Here is a 22482-nt window from a genome sequence, read left to right as displayed (position 1 = left end):
TCCTCTGACCTTACTTCAAACCTATAAATCTTGGGGGGTGGCTAAAACCCATTCTCTTTTCCCCCTTATTCAGAAAACATTGTTACCATAATTAATACAGTTAACACATGATATGATTCTTGCCACCTTATCCCTGGTGGGGACACACACAGACAATTCTAACACATTACAGGCTTGCAGCCCGCTGTTGGCTGCGGAGCTGACACTCTACGCTTTAACTCAAAATGTAACCCCTACAACTGTCTCCACCTTATCCCTGGTGAGAGAGTTACGGAACCCCTCACTGGGTCCTGGGATTCGGGCATATCCCAGGGCCTGGAATGTAACCCAGCTCCCCGCCCGGTTTTACTGCCCTGGTTTGTGCTGAGGCAGGGGGATTTGGAGGTAAGCTGCATCCTGCGTTCCAGGGAGGATTTTAGCCGGGGGTCTGTGTTCATGTCCTCAGGAATCTGGGGAGATTCCTGAGTGCATGTTTCGGGGTAACACGCAACATGGGCCCCCACCCAAACACACCCTGAGAACAGTTTACCATAAAATCATCCCCGCTGGTTTTAACACTCCAGGAACAATAAAACCACATACATCTTTATTATACCAACTGTTATATACCACAATTGGGTTGAAGAGCTGACACTCACAATTCCCCACGGGCACATTTTAGACAGGTTAAAATACATTTTAGGACTGCAGTCAGCCGTTGCCCGCAGCACTGACACTCCAGTCACCGTTTATGACTCAGGGCCCCCCCAGCTGGGCATAATGCATTAATTGGTGGCCTGGGACCCTTTCATCGTCACAACATCTATAGAAAGTAAAGGTATACAGGGATATACCAAATAAGTAAACAAGGGATTAATCAGATTGCCAATTCTTGGAGTCAGGAAGGAATTTATTTTTCCTCTGGATCAATAAGTAAGTATAGATATAGGATAAAGTATCTGTTGTCTAAATTTAGCATAGGTTGAACTTGATGGACGTATGTATTTTTTCAACCTCATCTACTCTGTAACTATATAACTATGTAACCAAGTAGGTTCGGGTTGTGGTTGTTGAAGTGAAGACCAGAGTGTAAAAATAAGCTGTGTGTGCTGTGCACGCGCATAGTAAGTGAAACTTCTTTGACTTTTGTCACAGAAATTGTATTTGTATTGGTGATGTTTTAATTAAAAATCAAAATACAATTTCATTGACAAAACGCAAATAAATTTGACTTAGAACATGCGTACACATCCCTTGTATTTGCACTAAGCGTGAATTCCTCGTGTGTGTGTGTGTGACTGTGTGTGTGCGTGTGACTGTGTGTGTGCGTGTGACTGTGTGTGTGTGCGTGTGACTGTGTGTGTGTGTGCGTGTGACTGTGTGTGTGTGCGTGTGACTGTGTGTGTGTGCGTGTGACTGTGTGTGTGTGTGCGTGTGACTGTGCGTGTGTGCGTGTGACTGTGCGTGTGTGCGTGTGACTGTGCGTGTGTGCGTGTGACTGTGCGTGTGTGCGTGTGACTGTGCGTGTGTGCGTGTGACTGTGCGTGTGTGCGTGTGACTGTGCGTGTGTGCGTGTGACTGTGCGTGTAACTGTGCGTGTGTGCGTGTGACTGTGCGTGTGCGCGTGTGACTGTGCGTGTGCGCGTGTGACTGTGCGTGTGCGCGTGTGACTGTGCGTGTGCGCGTGTGACTGTGCGTGTGACTGTGTGCGTGTGACTGTGCGTGTGCGACTGTGTGCGTGTGACTGTGTGCGTGTGACTGTGCGTGTGTGCGTGTGACTGTGCGTGTGTGCGTGTGACTGTGCGTGTGTGCGTGTGACTGTGCGTGTGTGCGTGTGACTGTGCGTGTGTGCGTGTGACTGTGCGTGTGTGCGTGTGACTGTGCGTGTGTGCGTGTGACTGTGCGTGTGTGCGTGTGACTGTGCGTGTGTGCGTGTGACTGTGCGTGTAACTGTGCGTGTGTGCGTGTGACTGTGCGTGTGCGCGTGTGACTGTGCGTGTGCGCGTGTGACTGTGCGTGTGCGCGTGTGACTGTGCGTGTGCGCGTGTGACTGTGCGTGTGACTGTGTGCGTGTGACTGTGCGTGTGCGACTGTGTGCGTGTGACTGTGTGCGCGTGACAGTGCGTGTGCGCGTGACAGTGCGTGTGCGCGTGACAGTGCGTGTGCGCGTGACAGTGCGTGTGCGCGTGACAGTGCGTGTGCGCGTGACAGTGCGTGTGCGCGTGACAGTGCGTGTGCGCGTGACAGTGCGTGTGCGCGTGACAGTGCGTGTGCGCGTGACAGTGCGTGTGCGCGACTGACTGTGCGCGTGTGCGTGTGACTGTGCGCGTGTGCGTGTGACTGTGCGTGTGTGCGTGACCATGTGCGTGCGTGTGTGACCGTGTGCGTGCGTGTGACCGTGTGCGTGCGTGTGACCGTGTGACGTATGCGCAGCCCCCCTGCACCTCACACATCCCCCTAACCTATTCACAGTCAGTGTGTGTGTGTATGTGTCAGTCAGTGTGTGTGTGTGTGTGTGTGTGTGTGTCAGTCAGTGTGTGTGTATGTGTCAGTGTGTGTGCATGTGTGTCAGTCAGTGTGTGTGTATGTGTGTCAGTCAGTGTGTGTGTATGTGTGTCAGTCAGTGTGTGTGTATGTGTGTCAGTCAGTGTGTGTGTGTGTATATATATATGTATGTGTGTGTGTCTGTCACTGTATGTGTGTCTCTCTTTCTGTGTCCTGCCCCCTCTCTCCTGACTCCCCCCCCCCCCCCCTCAAAGGCAGGCAGAGCTGCGGACCCGCGGCGGCTCTGCCTGAGTCTCTCCTCCCCCCCCCCCCCCTCACAGACAGGCAGAGCTGCGGACCCGCGGCGGCTCTGCCTGAGTCTCTCCTCCTCCCCTCACACCCCCCCCCCCCTCACAGACAGGCAGAGCTGCGGACCCGCGGCGGCTCTGCCCGAGTCTCTCTTCCCCCCCCCCCCCCCCCTCACCGACAGGCAGAGCTGCGGACCCGCGGCGGCTCTGCCTGAGTCTCTCCTCCCCCCCCCCCCCCCCTCACAGACAGGCAGAGCTGCGGACCCGCGGCAGCTCTGCCTGAGTCTCTCCTCACACCGCCCCCCCCTCACAGACAGGCAGAACTGTGATTAGGAGCGGCGCCGGCGGCTATCGCCGCCGCCGCCGCATCTGATTTGTGGAGCGGGTGTGATGTCAGTGTTGGGGTCGGGCTGAGCCAGAACACAGCCCGGCCTCAACTGCCAGCACTGACGTCACATCCGTTTCATTTCTATCTCCACAATTCTTTTTTGCCCCAGTTCGAATGAGGTGCCACTAAGGAAGTTTCACTTCAAAAACGTGATGCCACGTTTCCCCAACGACATGGATATGTATTGATTGCCTCTAGAATAGAATGTGTATGGGAAATAAAAGCGGTTATCTTCGTGCAAGGCACTATTGGTATTGAGAAGAACAACGGTGTAATGATGTTTGAGAGCCGGCCTGTCTATACGTAATGTTGCATTAACAAGTATATAGTTCTAGCACCCATACTTACTTTTTCCCAGATTTCACATCGTCGTCAGAGTCGTAATCTGCAGTTGCTGCCAATTGTTTGCTGGCTGCTGTCTTCTCCCCTTCAAGATCCTCTTGGTTAAAGCCCTGTGAAAGAGAAAGCAGAGTTGTAAGAGCGGGCAACGATTCCATCTCTTCCCAGCGCCTGCACAGCACGCACCATGCCGTTACATCCAGGAGCTGCTCTTTGCCTCAATAACAGTCAACTAGATAAAACATGGCAACTACTAGAAGCAGCAAATAAATAGCATCCATTTTTTCTTTCCTTTAAATATACATTTAAGGACTCCATTTTAGACCAACACATTTAATTTGAGAAATATTTATATATTAGCAACCAAGAGGTCTATTTGCATCTTTCAATTCGAGTATCCTAATGTAACAAATGCTGTTATTTATCCAAGTGCTTACAGGTGTCGTTATTCTTTCATTATGTAGATAGAGGAATAAAACTTTGATACACCCAATTTTCCAAATGTAGCGCGAACTTGATCACTAGACATGTGGTTTAGAAGTACAAAGGGACGTGAAGGGGGAACAGGTCATGCTGACAAGGAACAGATTACACCTGATGTGGAAGGAATTGGGATTTAGATGGATCCCCCAACGTGAAAGAAAGATGAAAGGTAATGCAGGACTAAGTTTGCCAGCTGATAAATAGATGATACCGTTCTGTGGCTAACGAAATGCTTTTATTTGTGTGAGCTTTCGAGATACACTGATCTCTTCTTCTGGCGATGTTACAAGAAGAGATCAGTGTATCTCAAAAGCTTGCACAAATAAAAGCATTTCGTTAGCTGTGGGAGAGGACAGCAGAAACATGCTAGCACTAAACCTCATTCTAAGCAGCCATCTGCCCTGATTTCTTACCGTAAACTCTTCCTCCTCTTCATCTCCGGATTCTCCAAAAATATCTGCAATCAGATTTCTGCAGCACAAAAACAAAAAAGTGACATCTAATCACTTTCCCATAGTAACCAAGAATAGATCTAGCTGCCGGGGAAAGGTCCATATTAACCGTAATTAAACACCCGACAAGACTACATTCAGACTGCTTATGTTGAGCTATGAGAATATTATATGCAGTGCCATGCTGGTTAACTAATGGAAACAGATTGGCAGAATAAATACATGCCATTTATTCCTTTCGGCATTCTTATTTATAGCCAGGGAATGAAGAAGCCAGAAAGTTGCCAGCACCATTTATTCCTTGGAATATTTACACATTTTTGGGGATATGCATTATAAAAAGCAACACTGTTGTATACAAAACAAAACACAAAACAGCGCACAACGCTCATGGTGAAGTATGAATGAACAATTTATATTTTAAAAAATAATTCAAAGTTATGCGTACATCAGAAAAGTGTTAAATAGGCATGTAACTGTGACTAAGACAGTTGTTACCGCTCGGGCATCAGGACACAGGAGAAGGCTGAACCCCGGATCACCCGATCTCAGGAGTCTGCAGTCATATCGTGCTGTGCTTTCGTCTGCTGGGCTTTTTGGAAGCAGAGGATCCCTTTGTAGCTTTCACGTATTCAGGGTGGATAAGTCCCGAACTCCGTCTAGGAGTAGCTGGTCACGGTACAGTCTCACCGATCAGTGTTAGCTCTGCTTCTCACGCCAGCACACTGAACGCCGGTACACGCCGACGAGCAAAGATGACGTCACCGGAAGAAGGTGCCGAAAACGAGCTCTTCACTTGGCCAGAAAAGTAATAGAATACGAGGGTACTAGCAGATCAATAAAATATATAATTCCAACGCGTTTCGTAGCAACTAAAAATGCCACTTCATCAGGGATGAACGCAAGACCTTGAATTATTTTTTAAAATATAAATTGTTCATTCATACTTCACCATGAGCGTTGTGCGCTGTTTTGTGTTTTATTTTGTCTAGATTCAGGGTCTCGGACCACCCTATTATAGCAGTAGACGCTCCTCATTGGTAACATAGTTACTTATACTCACATGGGTATTTAGTGATTATTTCACTTTATTTAACTCACTTTGTTGATTCATTATAGTTACGCACTTGTACTGTGTTTTTTTCTGTTGTATACAATCTGATTTCAAAATAAATGCTGCAGCGGAAACAAAGCCCGTGTAGAGTAATTCACCTGTGAAATAGTTACCTCTCTGCATCGATAATAACAGAGTGGTGGCGTAATATATGCAAGAAATTACGTCAGAACCACAAGAACCGATTCTTAAGTGTGCATATGTGGTATAGATCATGGCCCCCCCATGGTCAGTCCTCTTCATATAACCGATGAAAAAAATGGAGATTGCTTCCGAGGTTCACAGCACCTTCACTCAGCCAGTTGTATGAATATAAAAAAGTTTATTAGTAACCAGCAATGTACAACAGCATGAACACTCTTACGCGTTTCGTCCAAGCCAGGACTTTTTCAAAGAGTCTTTGAAAAAGTCCTGGCTTGGACGAAACGCGTAAGAGTGTTCATGCTGTTGTACATTGCTGGTTACTAATAAACTTTTTTATATTCATACAACTGGCTGAGTGAAGGTGCTGTGAACCTCGGAAGCAATCTCCATTTTTTTCATCTGTGACGTCATATCCGGTTGGGGCACGCAGACGCCAGCAAGCAGAATCCCAGCACACAGAGCCTCCAGGATCAAGCTTGCAGCCGCAAACAGGAACGGCTTTCAAGGGACCTCCAGGATCAAGCTTGCAGCCGCAAACAGGAACGGCTTTCAAGGGACCTCCACGCGATACACAGGGGAGACAGGTGAGGATATATTGGTAGCCGGGTCGTGATTTACTTGGGGGCGCCCCCTTGGGAGGTGTCCCCTTGTACCTCTAACCGGTTTTCCAGTACCCCACTCCCCTTGTTAGTATCGGAGATACCCATATATTGCCTTATTACCTGCATCACCTATGTACCGGCGTCAAACCTTCTTTCCTAAACACACTCCATAGTGCCTGGTAGTGGCCTCGATAATTGGGGTTACCCTATTTTTTTTCTCTTCATATAACCAACAAGACGCATGAATGTTTATGAATTAACACATCGATCCAGCTTCATCATTAACACGCCATGCGCAGATATGCTTTGCCATAAACACCTGGCGGTTGCTCTACAAGATGGAACTTGGGGATCCCTGGTATAGATCTCTACCTATATTATCATTGTGAAAGTCGTGGTGACGTCACCTCCATGTGTCCATAACACGTTAATGCTGACTGGCTATCCTACCGACCAATCAACGAGGAGCTGAGGTAAACCATTAACCCTTTCCCTGCCATGTGATAAAATAGTAATTGGGGACAGTTACCGAGGTGGAAAACGATATGGAACGTTTGCTCTCGCTACGAAGTACTGTATGATTACTAGTTTAATATAAAGTTTGCAAACCGTCTCTCTTGCCAATCACACAGGTATGTATTCAATCTAGCATGCGACTGCTTCCCAATTCCGGTGAAGGCTCCAGTTCTATTCCAATAAAATCGGAATTAAAATCTTCTCCAGCACAGGGAAGCAGCTCACAATATTCCCCTGGCCCCTTCACTGAAACGTGCCGATTCGGATCCAGCGTATCTAGAAAACTAGTTGGAGAGCACAATGCTACTTACTCTTCATCGTTCCCAGAGTCACTGTCGCTGCCACTGCCAAACAAGGTCTTCCCCTCGCCCTTCGTCTCTCCCTTCGCTTTCGATCCATCGTCTGCCTCGCTGTCGGAAGCGACCGCTTTCCTCTTCTGTTGGGGGTTTTCAGCGTCGCTGTCAGAGTCGTCCCCATCTGAGAGGAGTCTGCTCTTTTTATTGGCTGTGTGAAGGAGGCAGAACGCGTCAGGAGCAAACATGACCAAAAATCCCAACTTTGCAGCCAAGAGAACTTGCAGTTCCCCAATTAATTAAAAGAAGAGATGTGCAACTAGAAACAATCAGGTGCAAAAACCACCACGTGTGTGCGATGCCAGAGCCGCCTGCAATGCAGTGTGCCACGACCACAATTGCCCTGCAGCAGCTGTAGTAGGGTTAAATAAATAGGAACCAAATTCTGCAGTCGTGCGATATACTGGTGTGATGGTAATATCGAGATACAATAAATTCAACATTTCAATATCTACTTGTCATATTAGAAGACCTTTCATTTGTAATAAAAGTCAAAACTAAAAATGTTACGAAGTACTTTTAACATTATGGAAAAATATACATTAAAAAACACCTCGTTTTGTGAGTGAATAGATTTAAGGTGCTAAACATCGTTATCGCAATACATTTCTTAATAGCGTTATTGAGGGAAATTGTTTTTGCAAAAATCCTACTAGAAAATATTTAATCGGCCTCATAATGTAATATCTGCAATCTTCAATATTGTTGTACCTCCAATAGCCAAGACTATAACACCTCCTCTCCCAATCCAAACCAGGAAATGGCCTGATAAAAATGTCATTATTTATTTATAAAAATGTTTTACCAGGAAGTAATACAGTGAGAGTTACCTCTCGTTTACACGTATGTCCTGGGAACAGAGTTATAACAATACATGGTTACATTAAAAGAACAGAGGTTGAGGCGCATACGCGAGGGCAGGGAGCATGGCAGCATAACTCAGTAGCTCCGTGCCCCGCTCTAATCATTATCAGAAAAACGAAGAACTCTAATAAAAACAGCTAAATATATACCACCCGCAAGATAACACTACCGCGATGTCGAAAAAGATATCCAAGACCCCCAGAAAGAAGGGATTACCCGAATATTTCGGGGACGGGAGATCCCGCAGGGCAGCCACAGTAATGGCACCCGCCTCCCGCACAGGATCCGAGTCGGAAGGTGAGGGAGAAGCAGGGGACGATCAGGGTCTTCTCCCGGTGCGTCGCTGTGATATCGAACGGCTTTACACAGATTTGAAGACACTGCTTCAAGCTGAAATAAGAGCCCTAGGCAAAGAGGTGGGGAACCTGGGGGCCCGAACACAGGAACTAGAGCTGAAAGTGGACGCAAACACCAAAGCCTCACAAAAAAATACAAAACGGACGGCGGACCTACAGGCCCAAATCAATGAACTTAGAGAGAGACAGGAGGACTCGGAAAATAGAGACCGCCGCAATAACGTGCGCCTGCGGGGGATCCCGGAAAGCTTTGGGGACTGCGAGGGGTTCGTGGCGCGGTGGCTCGAACATCTTTGCCCTGAAACTCCAAAAGACAGGCTGCACATGGACCGGTGCCACCGTGCACTGCGCTCCAGGCCGCAGCAGACCGAGCAGCCGCGGGATATCATAGTGCGGCTGCACTACTAAAATAACAGAGAGGAGGTGCAGCAGCGTGCCAGGAATGCACCCCTCTTAGAGTTTGAAGGGGCGAAAATCGCCGTATTTCAGGACATAGCCCCTTCTACACTAGCCCGTCGAAGGGGTCTGTGGCCCATCACAAAAGTGTTGCGGGATAACGCGATTCGTTATCGTTGGACATTCACATTCGGCCTCCTGGTGGCACGCAATGGCCGCCCAATAAGTATGAAGTCCCCAGATGAGGGGCCCGGGTTCCTAAGGAAACTAGGGCTGCGGGCGGCCCCCACAGAAACAGACGCAGTCGATACAGCCCCAGGCCCCTCGTGGACCACAGTAGGAAATATGGCCAAAGCCGGGACCGACCAAGGCTGAGATCACGCTACCAACATCCCATTTCCTAAGCTGTTATAAGTTTTAAAGTTTGCCGTTCAATGTATTAAAAAGTGCACCGAATCCCCGAACATTTGATAAAGGAGTCCCTGTATCGTCAACCACAGGAGCGTTGGAACTTGAAGACGGAATCCGGCTGGCTACCAGTCACACATAAGAAATACCAGAAAAATTACAAGAACTTACCTCGTGGTTATTGAATGGCCGCTAAGATGGCGACATGGAGGCTCCCACTGTGACACGCAGAACGAGGAAGGCAGGTAGGCGGGAAACACTGCCCGGGCGGGAAAAATACCCAGACAGGAGGAGCAGCCGCCGACACGTCCTCTCTGATGGGCCGCCCTCTTCAAAATGGCGGCCGGGGAAGAATGTTACAGGAAGGGGCGGTCCGCGGGGCGGCCATCTTGGAGGTGGCGGAAGACACAGGGCACGACAGCAGGAAGCGCCGGAAGAGAGCACAGAGCCGCCACTCACAACCTACGCAGCGACAGAGGAACAGCAGGCGAACGACCGACAGCCGGCCGGAGCATCCCTACTCCCGTGCAGAGGCACAGGACGACGCCATAAAGCCCCACACGACAGAGAAGGAGGTGATCGCTGCGCAGACCGCACCGGAGCCCAGCATATGTTTGGACAGCAACGAAGAGGAGCACTTACTTTACAATAAAAGCCCCGATTAATGACTACCAGGCCCAGGAGAAACTGAGCGCAATAGGTCGATAGAAGGAAAGAGTATGAAGGAGAGAGAATAGTCCAAGGGAAGACAAGGGCAGAGCAGAAGAGTAAGAAGTAGGTAGACGAGAAGGTAGGGGGAGGTGCACTGGAGAGCAGGAAAAGGTTCCTTGCAGGATGAGACGGGATAGGGGGAAGTGAAGATGGAGGGAAGGTGACAGAGATATGTGAGCAGAGGAGGGGATGAGATGAGGAAGAGGGCGAAGTACGTGAAGAAGGCAGAGTAAAGTAGACGAGAGGGAAAATGGAAGTGACAGGATAGATGTTGGAGATAGGTAGGTGAGCGGTGGGATAATAGGGGAATGAGAGCAGAGGTCAAGAGAGTAGGGACTAGATAAGGGATCGAGCCAAAGAGGAGACGGGAAAAGGTAACCCCCCAACATATCAAAGGGATCCAGGCTCAGAGCAGAATCGAACGAGGGGTCACACACCCATGGTTCCATAGTCCAGAGATCGCCTGGGAATATCAAACACACAATAGTAACTCCCAGGGGAGGTCTAAACTAAGTCTACATAAAATAAACCCCAGGGGAGGCAAACAGGTTAGGTCTCCACACAAGACATAACAACCACAGGGCCCATACACGGAAACAGAAGGAGGGCAGTAGGGCTTCACAGAGAAGAGGGGTTGTACTTAGCCAACACTCAGGCTAATACTCGGGACAGGGGGAACGATGCACTCCAAAGTTTTTCGTTTTTGCTTTAGATAATTGCTGGAGCGGACACGGGCAGCGGGGTTCGAGCCTGCCCTGGTTTCCGCATGAGCCACACATCGGGACCAGTTAGGACTTCGTTCCAGGTCACCGGCGATAACGGTGCGGGAGGGGGTGGGACGCCAGAGAGGGATGCATCTGGCCCCTTACACCGTTCACTCAGGGGCGATGCTCAGGGTCAGGGTACAGGTGCCATGGCCCAGAGACCACAGTTTATATTTGACTACATGTTTCCCTCCCCACCTCCCTGTTGTGTCAACCTGTCCCTACCTCAGCACGCAGAACCCTCGGGGTTGGAGGAACCACAGAGCAACCACGGATGTGGATGAGACCTCCAAAGGAACGGATGCAAGAATAAGAGTTAAATTTGAGCCCGGAGCAGCCACCAACTACATACAAGATCAGTAGCGAACTAGTTATGATCTCTCATAATGTTAAAGGGTTTAATAGCCCCACAAAGTCGTAGAATTGCATTCAAAGAATACAGTCGTAAGAAAGCAGACATTATTTTTACAAGAAACGCACTTCTCACAAACTAATCATCCAACATTTTTAGATAAAAGCTACAGAACGGTTTATTTGGCCTCGGCCAACGTTAAAAAAACGAGGAGTAGCAATTATACTACACAATAGGCTAGCGCTAACGATAGATAAACAATACCCAGACAAAGAAGGTCGATTTCTAATTTTGATTGGCTCAATCCAGGGCCAGCCGCTAACATTAGCTTCAGTATACGCCCCATGCGAACCAAACTCAACATTCTTTACCCATCTCTTCGATAAAATAGTGTTGCAAAGGGGAGTTTTTTCCTAGCCGGAGACCTCAACCGCACCTTAGACCCTGACTTAGACAGATGCACGAGACTTAACGCTTCCCACAAACAGGACCTACTAACAATACATAAGGGCCTCCATGACTGTCAGCTGATTGACGCCTGGCGAGAACAACACCCAGACGCCCGCGAATATACCTTTTTCTCCCACCCTCACAACCGATACAGCAGGATAGATTACCTCCTAGTGTCTAACAGAGTGGTTCCAATGATCGGCCATACAGAGATTCATGGAATTTTGTGGTTAGACCACGCACCAGTAGAGCTAAGGTGCACTTTAGCAGCACTAGACAGACCTGGAGCAAATTGGAAGTTAAATGAGCTCCTATTAAAAGCCCCCGCAACCGAACAGGAAATAGGAGAGCGGATTAAGGAATTCTTTAGGGAAAATGAAGGCAGTGTGCCATCACATGCCACGCTCTGGGAGGCCCATAAGGCTACACTCAGAGGAATACTGATGAATAAAGCCAGTAACAGAAAGAGAGAAAAAGTAAAAAAGATAAAGGAACTGCAGGCGAAGTTAGCACACCTCACTGCACAGCATTCCATTAAGAGTCAGACCACGTGGCAAGAATTGTCTGATACTAAAGCGGCCCTTAATTTGGTGCTATCCTCTCAGGCCGAAAAGGAGTTGGCGTGGTCGAAGCGCAGATTTTATGAGAAAGCCAACAAGCCAGATACTTTACTCGCCAACATGCTCCGAAACAAGCTTCCAAATTTTCGTATCGCGTCCATCAAAACACAGGGGGGGGGGGACCTTACCCCTGATCCTAGACAAATAGTGGAAGTGTTCAAAATTTATTATGCGACACTATATGACGGAGATAAGGTCAACCACAACCAAAAAACAGCAGACGCTAGAGAAATTCCTAACCGAGGCGAATTTACCGACCGTGAGCACGGAGGATAGGGAGGCACTACAAGGGGATTTCACCCTAGAAGAGCTAACAGAGGTAATGAAGACTCTTAAATCAGCAAAAGCCCCTGGGCCGGATGGCTATTCTAATTTATATTATAAAAAATTCTGTAAGATCCTGGCTCCACACTTGCTGAAATTATTTAATGGGATACTAGCGGGGGAGCCCTTCCCGGCTGTCAGGATCGCCTAGACCTCCTGCCTAGCCATAGCTTCCTTGTCCACTGGGTGTGCTGCTGCCATCTGTTGGCTCTGGGTTCCTCTGTCTGTCTGTCTTCTTGTTGTTCCTGTCTTTGTCCTTATAGCTTGCTTCCTGTCTGTTGGTTTTGCCTTTGCTTGAAGTCAGATTCCTAATGTACATGCTTCTGATATCCTGATCTGTTTTCTTTACCTGTACCATAGAAGTCTGTTCACAGTAAAAGCCCTTGCTGGTATCTGGCTTGTCCCTGTTTATTCCTGTTCTCAGTCCCTGCCCCCAGACCTGTCCTTGCTCCCCTGTCCTGTTCCAGTCTCCTCGTTGCTGACCTCTGCTTGTTACCTGACGCCGCTACCTGCCGCCTGCCTCGGACCTCTGCTTGTTTCCTGACTGCGCTACCTGCCGCCTGTCTCGGACCCTTGCTTGTGACCCCTACTACGCTTCCTGCTGTTCCGGCCACCGAGATCCTACCCGCCACAGGAGTCTCCCGTGACACCGGCACAGATGCTCCAGGTGTCCAACTCACTGATCCACAAACCCGGTAAGGACCCGGCAGACTACAAGAGCTACCGGCCTATATCCCTGATTAATTCTGATATCAAAATCTTCTCTAAACTAATAGCGATTAGGGTGGGCATTGTCCTTTCCGGGTTGATACACCCGGATCAAGTAGGCTTTATTGGGGGCAGGCAGGCGGCAGACAATATCAGACGGATTATAGATTTGATTGATCTGGCGAAAAAGAAAAATATCCCGTCAATGGTATTAAGTCTGGATGCCGAAAAAGCCTTCGACAGAATCGACTGGCCCTACCTAAGAGAGACGCTGGGGGTGTTCGGCTTCGGGGGGCGCCTCCTTGAGGCAATACAAGCTCTCTATAATGGTCCTACGGCAAGAGTGAGACACCAGGGTTTCCCCTCTGAGGTATTTAACGTCCGTAGCGGGACACGTCCGGGGTGCCCTCTATCACCTCTGTTATTCACCCTATGTATAGAGCCCCTAGCGGCCCATATTAGGTTAAGCCCAAATGCAGCAGGGATAGAAGTGGGAGAGCAGACACAAAGTAGCGTTATACGCAGACGATGTGATTTTAACGTTGTCAACGCCGCTTACCTCCTTGCCCAACGTTTTTGAGATCTTGGGAACTTTCAACATGGTTTCGGGGTTTAAAATTAACCAGACCAAGTCGGAGGCTCTTAACATCAACCTAACCAAACCGGTCGAAAAATTAATAGAACTCAACTTCAATTTTAAATGGCAGCCCTCCGCGATCAAATATTTAGGGGTATATATCACCAAAGAATACAATACATTATACAAAGCTAATTTCCCCAAGATGATGGGGAAACTGAAGGAGGATCTCAGGGTATGGGCGGGCTATGGGATATCATGGTTCGGTAGGAATAATAGTGTCAAAATAAACTTACTACCCAAGATGCTATATTTGTTTCAAGCCCTACCAATTCCGCTCGTTCGGGCTGAGATCCTGGCCCTACAGGCCCACATCATCCAATTTATTTGGAACAAAAAAAGCCCACGAATTGCAAAAAGCCTACTGACAAAACCAGTGACGAAAGGAGGGCTATCGGTACCTTGCTTGTTGGCATATTACAAGGCGGCACAACTATGCCAAATTGTCCAATGGTACTCGAAGCCAGCCAAGAGAAGATGGGTAGCCATAGAAAATGAATGATTTGCGCCAGTAGCGCTCCACGACCTGATTTGGCTCCAAAAACGATGTAAAAAAAATAAATCGATCAAGACGCCGCACTGCGCAATCGCGAACTCGCTGGCGGTCGGGAGGATTCTAAATTTAAAGCTAAGTTAACAACACAGCAGTCATTAATGACCCCCCTACTGGGAAACCTGGATTTTGCTCCAGGGCTGTTGGGTGACAAATTCGTAAAATGGACGCAAGCGGGGTACACACGATTGAAAGACCAGGAAGGAAATAAATTTATCAAGACGTTCGACATACTTAAGGCAGAAAAAAACCTGCCAAACTCAGAATTATTTAGATTCCTCCAGGTCAGGGCATTCTATAATAAATTCCTAGTTCGTCCAGCGCGAACTAATTTCGAACAGCTGTGTTCAAGAGAAACGGACATAAGGGGACTAACCTCACAGATGTACAGGGAGGTGATGTGTCCAACGACAGCAGACGTTCCCAGACTGAAATATATGCGACAGTGGGAGACAGATTTAGGAGAGACTCTAGAGGACGAGTAATGGGACCACATATTGCAAGCGGCTGTTAAAGTTCAATATGTACCACGTTAAAGGAGAACGCATATAAGGTCCTAATGCGGTGGTATCATACCCCAGCAAAATTATCTAAATTTGTCAAGGGATATTCCCCGCTCTGCCCAAAACAGTGCGGGGAAGTCGCCGACCTGAAACACATGCTGTGGTCCTGCCCGATCGTGGTCCCGATTTGGGAATCTATCAGAGTGGTTACAAAGGATTCTCAATTTGGAGATCCCCCTGGACCCGTGGCTGTTCCTAGTGAGCAGACGGCCCCAGGGCGTGTCCAAGGCGACACACAAACTGGTTATGCATTTCGCAACCACCACGAGATGCGAGATCGCAGCATTGTGGAAGCAAAAAGAAATTCCAACCATACCCAAAATCAGGAATAGAATTTGGCATGTTTGCCAGATGGAGCAGTTGACGAGCTGGGTCAACGACTCTGGCCCCAAATTTCTAAAAATATGGGCATTACATTAACAGATAGATAATTAGGTCTCCAACACAGTAAATCTCCAACAGAAGATCTATTTCAACTGACTGGAGCACATTGCTTTGGTTAATAAATGTGTATAAATCCCAAATCAAGTTCTATTAACACAAGTGGGCTATTTATGTATGAACCTCACAAACGGAGCATCGCTCTAAAGTCTGGCGCAAATTGCATTCTCACCGGCAAACAGAAGAGATGTTCATTCATAAAACCAAGATAACAGACCATCATCGTTCTTTTTTTTTTTTTTTTTTTTTTTTTTACAGAATTTTGCAGCACTAACTCTCCTGGTTAAATTAAATGGCACATTACAACGGAGGCATAGTTTCCCTGACGCTAGATGGCTTTTAAGAACAAACAAAAGGTTCTCAAACTAAAAAAAAAAAAGTTCCAATAAGTTGTGAATTTTTACAATGTTAGCAAAAATCAGAAATGGGCAAAAAAATATTAAAGTAAAAGCAATAAAAAACTAAGCGACCAGCAGAAAGTACAAACAATAACTTCTCTATCAGTGTCGTTAGCCCCTGTACTGGCAGAACAAGGAGTTGCAGGCCCCTCTGACAGCGTAGGGTTAAGTAATAAAGTAAAACAGAGGGTAGCGTTTATAGTATTTATTTCCACACTAACCTGACTATTAGTAACAAGTGAATGGACCCCTCTCCCTTACCAGACCCCAGACATTTGTTGGCACGGTTCTAAGGGCTCGATTATACCAGATGCCGCTGAGCGGCAGCGCAATCCGGTGACATCACCCTCACGCTACCGCTGAGCAGCATCTTGATTATACCTGGGAAACTGCAAAGCGGAGACAGGGAGGCGTGGCCGCGAGCGGTTCGCCCTCATTGGCTGGAACCTCTCACGTTACGTCGCCAACCAAGAACAAATCTGAGGATGGCGCCAGGAGACATCAGCCCTGCAGTTCCACACGGTGCGCACTCCGCAAAAGGTATCATCAATGCTATTATATTGTTAATGTTTTCCAGGCGAACGGGCCGCTACACACAGCACGCGTTTTCTGTATAATCACGGCTTAAGCAATTGTGAAGATTGAGATAATGTGTGTGGCCATCATCACCTCCATTTTGGCCTAAACCACCATTTTCTGAGTGTTTGCTTATATGAATGTTTATTTGTTTCATTCGTGAATGAATGAACTGTGAATGTTTGATTCTGCAGAGTATCGCTTCTGGATCTAACCCACCCTTGTGTAATTCCTACGAGTCATGTAATAAATTGAAATAGCATTCGTAAGCGATATTCCTGCTGACCGTAGTGTAGCTGTTATCTGACAGCTACAGTACACATACAGGGCTGGACAGAGTAACTCCCTTATGTCACAAGGTTAAGAGGCCCACATTATGGTAAATTATCGATAAGAATATAGCGTATGCAGCATATTTAGGTATCAACCAATATGTATTTTTGCATGTCATCATATTATTTATCTCTAAGCCAGCCCCCTTAAGGGGTGTATTACTCATTTTGAAATGTATAAAAATGTGATCCAAGCAATATGTTTTCAGAGGCTTGAGTTCTTTCTGAATTCTTGTCTCCCAATTGTGCCTTGGTACAGATAAACTCATGTTGTTACTTTTTTGAACCCTTGACTCATTGATTTTATTTCTACGCTTTAACACAATGAAATACCTGGTTTATCAGCCGTCTCCTCTTCGCTGTCAGAAAGGATGGTTGCTTTCCTCTTTACCACTTTCTCTCCCTCTTCGTCGCTCTCTGATGCTTTGCGCCTTTTGGTACCCTCGTTCCCGCTGTCTTCACTCCCTGAGCTGTCCTGTGATAACTTCTTGATCTTCTTCAGGCCAGGCTTACCCTTGCTCTTGTCTTCATCATCGCTGTCATCGGACGACTCAATTTTCCTCTTCATTCTGGGGAATTCATCTTCCGAGTCGCTGGCCACGCGCTTAGCCGGAGCCTCATCCTCCGAGTCACTGGCCACACGCTTAGCCGGAGCCTCATCCTCCGAGTCGCTGGCCACGCGCTTAGCCGGAGCCTCACCCTCCGAGTCGCTGGCCACGCGCTTAACCGGAGCCTCACCCTCCGAGTCGCTGGCCACGCGCTTAGCCGGAGCCTCACCCTCCGAGTCGCTGGCCACGCGCTTAACCGGAGCCTCACCATCCGAGTCGCTGGCCACGCGCTTAGCCGGAGCCTCACCCTCCGAGTCGCTGGCCACGCGCTTAGCCGGAGCCTCATCCTCCGAGTCGCTGGCCACGCGCTTAGCCGGAGCCTCATCCTCCGAGTCGCTGGCCACGCGCTTAGCCGGGGCCTCATCCTCCGAGTCGCTGGCCACGCGCTTAGCCGGAGCCTCATCCTCCGAGTCGCTGGCCACGCGCTTAGCCGGAGCCTCATCCTCCGAGTCGCTGGCCACGCGCTTAGCCGGAGCCTCATCCTCCGAGTCGCTGGCCACGCGCTTAGCCGGAGCCTCATCCTCCGAGTCGCTGGCCACGCGCTTAGCCGGAGCCTCATCCTCCGAGTCGCTGGCCACGCGCTTAGCCGGAGCCTCATCCTCCGAGTCGTTGGCCACTCGCTTAGCCGGAGCCTCGTCCTCCGAGTCGCTGGCCACGCGCTTAGCCGGAGCCTCATCCTCCGAGTCGCTGGCCACGCGTTTAGCCGGAGCCTCGTCCTCCGAGTCACTGGCCACGCGCTTAGCCGGAGCCTCATCCTCCGAGTCACTGGCCACACGCTTAGCTGGTGCCTCATCCTCCGAGTCACTGGCCACGCGCTTAGCTGGTGCCTCATCCTCCGAGTCACTGGCCACGCGCTTAGCTGGTGCCTCATCCGCCGAGTCACTGGCCACGCGCTTAGCCGGAGCCTCATCCTCTGAGTCACTGGCCATGTGCTTCGCCGGAGCCTCTTCCTCCGAGTCACTAGCCACGCGCTTAGCTGGAGCCTCGTCCTCCGAGTCACTAGCCACGCACTTAGCCGGAGCCTCATCCTCCGAGTCACTAGCCACGCGCTTAGCCGGAGCCTCATCCTCCGAGTCACTAGCCATGTGCTTAGCTGGAGCCTCATCCTCCGAGTCACTAGCCACGTGCTTAGCTGGAGCCTCATCCTCCGAGTCACTGGCCACGCGCTTCGCCGGACCCTCATCCTCCGAGTCACTGGCTGCATATTTAACTGGGGTTTCATCTTCCGAGTTATTAACTTGTCTCTTGCTATGTTCATCTTCCTCAGAGTCACTGGCTGAATGTCTAGAGTGAACCTCCTCCTCCGAATCGCTGGCAGCACGTTTTAAGAGGGTGCCATCCTCAGAATCGCTGTCCTTTTGTCCGTGTGCCTCATCTTCTGAATCACTAGCAACATGATGTTGGTTACCCTCGTTCTCAGAATCACTTGCATTGTGATTAAAGCTGTCATCGTTTCCTAAGTTACTGGAGTTGTGAATTCTCAGTTCATCATCTTCTGAATCATTGGGGTCAGCAGCAGCATCATCATTCTCAGACCCACTGGCACCATCTCGCCTATCCTCCTCTGCATCACTGTGCTTAGTCTGAAAAAGAAGAACATAAAAGTCTTAACCAGGGGTTCAGAACTAGAGGACTGATATACAGTACAAAAAGGTTCTACTTTGCTTCATTGGTCTCTTAACATTGTCACTTGTCGACCGCAGTGGTCCATAGCGGCATACACTGCAAACGCTGTAGAACCACGACAGAAGAGTTGACAATCATCACTGCTTCCTGAAGTTGTGCCCCACAGCGCTATGCAAGACATTGTGGGGCACAATTTCAGGAAGCAGAGCAATGATCCTCAGATCTGTTTTTCCCACCACGCCTAACTTTACAAATCGACCCAAACGGGTACATTTCCCACATTTCTAACACCAAAAGATACTTCTCACTCTCCAGCGCAGAGCTTCAATGTAACTCCAATTTTCTGATATACAGGCAGTATTTAATAAATACACATAATATTGTTTCAGACAGTACCTCATACTTGCGTCCTCGGCTTCCAGCCTCTGATCCATGGCGCTGCTCATTTCCCTCATCATCTGAGGCAGATTCCCGCTCATCTTGCACTGGAGTCGCACCCCCATCGTCTGCAACAGGAAAAGGTGTAAAGAATAAAATGATGCGCACACCCATGGTCACTACCACTTTCTGATCATCTTTTGAGTGTCAGACTTTTTCCCACATTTATAGAGGTTTCATAATAGATACATATACACACAAAGCACCCATCATTATTTTGGTGGAGTGAGAGAGATATATACACACACACCTTATTTGCTTACTTTGGAGTGCCTGTACCTTCACACCCATGCCTCAGACGGAACACACACACACACACACACACACACACACACACACACACACACACACACACACACACACACACACATCTATATAAACATTTTTGGCGGAAGTCTACCTACCAGGTCAAAAATACATTTTAAAACTAGTTAGCTGGTTTCTTTGGAAAGATTAACTCTAAAAATAACTTTTACTCATGTGAACCTTGTGAAAAATGAATGTGTTTACCTTATCGGTAAGGGTGGGAAAGAAAACGTGGCGAGAAACACCTTGAAATGGGCACTTGGCCTGGTATTTTGGGAATACAAATCTTGAGATTTTACATTAGGTTTGGGACTGCCTGTTTTGCCCATCTGCACTTAACGGGAACACCGAATTCAAATATATCCCCTACTGTTTATATGTATGGCTAATGATGACTTCAAAATGAACAAACAGAGAAAAGCCAAGAATGTACCTGTGGCTTTGCAATCTGCAAAACAGTCTTACCACCAACACCACCTGTTCCAAGCCTGAAACATCTACCAAAAGATTTGGAAAATGCTGTTTTTGATTTAAGAAAATGTGAGTTCCCACTTTACAGATTATCTTTAGAAATTCCAACCCAGCTGAGAACATATTGCACTATGTTGCACTTTTACGGTTTCCATATTTGGTGACACCTGCACGCCCCAAAACTTCACTACACCAATCTACAAAGGAGAATCTTGGACCATTCCCCATAGGGTTATGAGTTGCATTTTTGTTGTATTGTATGTCTATGATAACCGGCGCCAAAAAAGTCCTTAAAGTGAAAATCAAACCGATCCTTGGAAAGTTCCAATAATGTCCTTGAGGTGAATTGGCAGAGATGGGGTGGATAGATAACTCTCACCATGCAGCAGTGCAATATGTGGAGAAAAAAACAAAACAAATTATGGTGCAGTATGCCAATCAATGTTGACAAATTACATTGAACACAAAACAAACAGAACAGACCAACAAGACGAACAATGGCAAGGCTTGAGATTGAACACAAAGCTATTTAATAACAATACAAAATTCTGGGTTCCAGAGGATAACAAGAAATTGCAGCAGGTCCAGAGGGGTAAAATTGAGACCCTACTCAATTTTACCCCTCTGGACCTGCTGCAATTTCTTGTTATCCTCCGGAACCCAGCATTTTGTATTGTTATTAAATAGCTTTGTGTTCAATCTCAAGCCTTGCCATTGTTCGTCTTGTTGGTCTGTTCTGTTTGTTTTGTGATCAATGTAATTTGTCAACATTGATTGGCATACTGTACCATAATTTGTTTTGTTTTTTTCTCCACATATTGCACTGCTGCATGGTGAGAGTTATCTATCCACCCCATCTCTGCCCATTCACCTCAAGGACATTATTGGGACTTTCCAAGGATCGGTTTGATATTCAATGATATTCACTTTAAGGACTTTTTAGGCGCCGGTTATCCCTTTCTTTTTATGCTTGTTGTTTGACTGTACTGTCATTATTCACCAGGTTGCCTGTTTTCAATGTTATTTAGGTACATTATTTATGTGTTACACATATAATTTTTTTATTTATTAGCGCTGTTTCACATTGTCTTTTTTTATTGTGCCTATAAGCCATGATCGGTAACATCTCATAACATCCCAAGAAATACAGTACACTGAATAGAAAATGTACTGTCGCGCCATACACATTACCATCAATCAGCGCTATTATAGTAACAGCGGTGCCACCCTTGATTGCATCACACACATTTCTAAACACACTGTCACCCACTGCTGGATCCTACGCCTACAAACTTCAGGCACCCCATTACATACAATGGGATCCCCTTCCCACAAACGTCACCCCACCAATTACCACTTGATCCCCCACCTTCAAACTTCAAGCACCCTATTAGATACCATGGGATCCCCTTCCTACACACATCATCCACACCAAATACCACTGGATCCCCCTCCTACAGGCACCCCATTACATACCATGCGATCCCTCTCTTCCACACCATCAACCACTCCCTACCAACCACCATTGGAACCCACCTCCCTCAAAAAGTGCCCCTAAATGTTAGGAGGCGCACCCCTTGCACCCCCCTTCTCCCTCATTACCATGATGCCCCCACCTACAAACACCAGATGCTCCGTTAGTTTCAATGGCGTCACCCTCTGCTAACCGTTGAGGCTGTGAAGGTGTTACTAGCCACACAGCCCCACGTACATCGCCAGACCGGAGCTCCTCGCCCCCTCCCCCCCTCTCACCGGAGAGCTCCGGGCTGTAATAATGCGCCTCCATGCTCGGTTCTCCGGAGCTGGGCTCCGCCTTTTCCTTGTTGTCCCGAGTCCCCCTCTCCGCCTGCGAGCCCTGCCTCCGGTCACACAGCCAGTGCAGCTCTCCCGAGCGCCTCCTCTCTTCCCCCCGCCGTGTAACTTCACGGGCACCGCTAGGCCGCAACCGAGCCGGGTGTCACTACGCATGCGCAAACCGCAGCGAATCTGCGAGACGGCGTCTCTACACTGCGTCAGAGGTCGCGCGACTCACAACTGGTGTCGCGTGAGGGGGAGGAGCTAAAACGGCCGCCATGTTACCCACACCCACTGACTGAGGGAGAGCGCAGTCATAGAGTAGCACGCGGTCATAGAGTAGCATGGCGGGTGTGAGGGCGCGAGAGGCGAAGGCTAAAGCCCGCAAATATGGTTTAGCGTTATTTTTCCCTCTTTTAATCAAAATCTTACTTGCATTTGATATAATTCAGAGAGTTTTCAGTGGCTCTCGTTGATTTTAAAGCAGCCTGTTGATGGATTCATATGAGATCTCACTCAGGAGTCAGTATTATGCCACGTGTGGTCAAGAAGTCTCAAATCTCAGCGATTTTGGTATTTGGAGGTTGTTCAATATTAATATTCACACAACAGATTGAAAATAAT

The 22482-nt window shown here is 48.1% G+C and overlaps 1 protein-coding gene across 2 annotated transcripts in view; it reads right to left on the bottom strand.

Annotated features, from left to right (window-relative positions):
• Window positions 1–22054, bottom strand: part of IWS1 (interacts with SUPT6H, CTD assembly factor 1) — a 36475-nt gene extending 14421 nt beyond the window's left edge. The window contains exons 1-6 of one of the 2 annotated variants that reach the window (XM_075569611.1): window positions 21817–22054; window positions 19246–19355; window positions 16949–18806; window positions 7121–7313; window positions 4395–4452; window positions 3508–3611 (exon numbers count right to left, since the gene is read on the bottom strand). In XM_075569611.1, coding sequence (XP_075425726.1) covers window positions 3508–3611; window positions 4395–4452; window positions 7121–7313; window positions 16949–18806; window positions 19246–19355; window positions 21817–21850 — 2357 coding nt within the window. In that variant the 5' untranslated portion in view covers window positions 21851–22054. The remainder of the gene's footprint in view (window positions 1–3507; window positions 3612–4394; window positions 4453–7120; window positions 7314–16948; window positions 18807–19245; window positions 19356–21816) is intronic. The other variant, XM_075569610.1, reaches the window with a different exon arrangement.
• Between the last annotated feature and the right edge of the window lie 428 nt (window positions 22055–22482).

This window comes from Ascaphus truei, chromosome 14 (assembly GCF_040206685.1).
Source record: "Ascaphus truei isolate aAscTru1 chromosome 14, aAscTru1.hap1, whole genome shotgun sequence".
Classification (NCBI taxonomy): Eukaryota; Metazoa; Chordata; class Amphibia; order Anura; family Ascaphidae; genus Ascaphus; species Ascaphus truei.
This window is presented reverse-complemented; position numbering and strand designations above follow the sequence as displayed.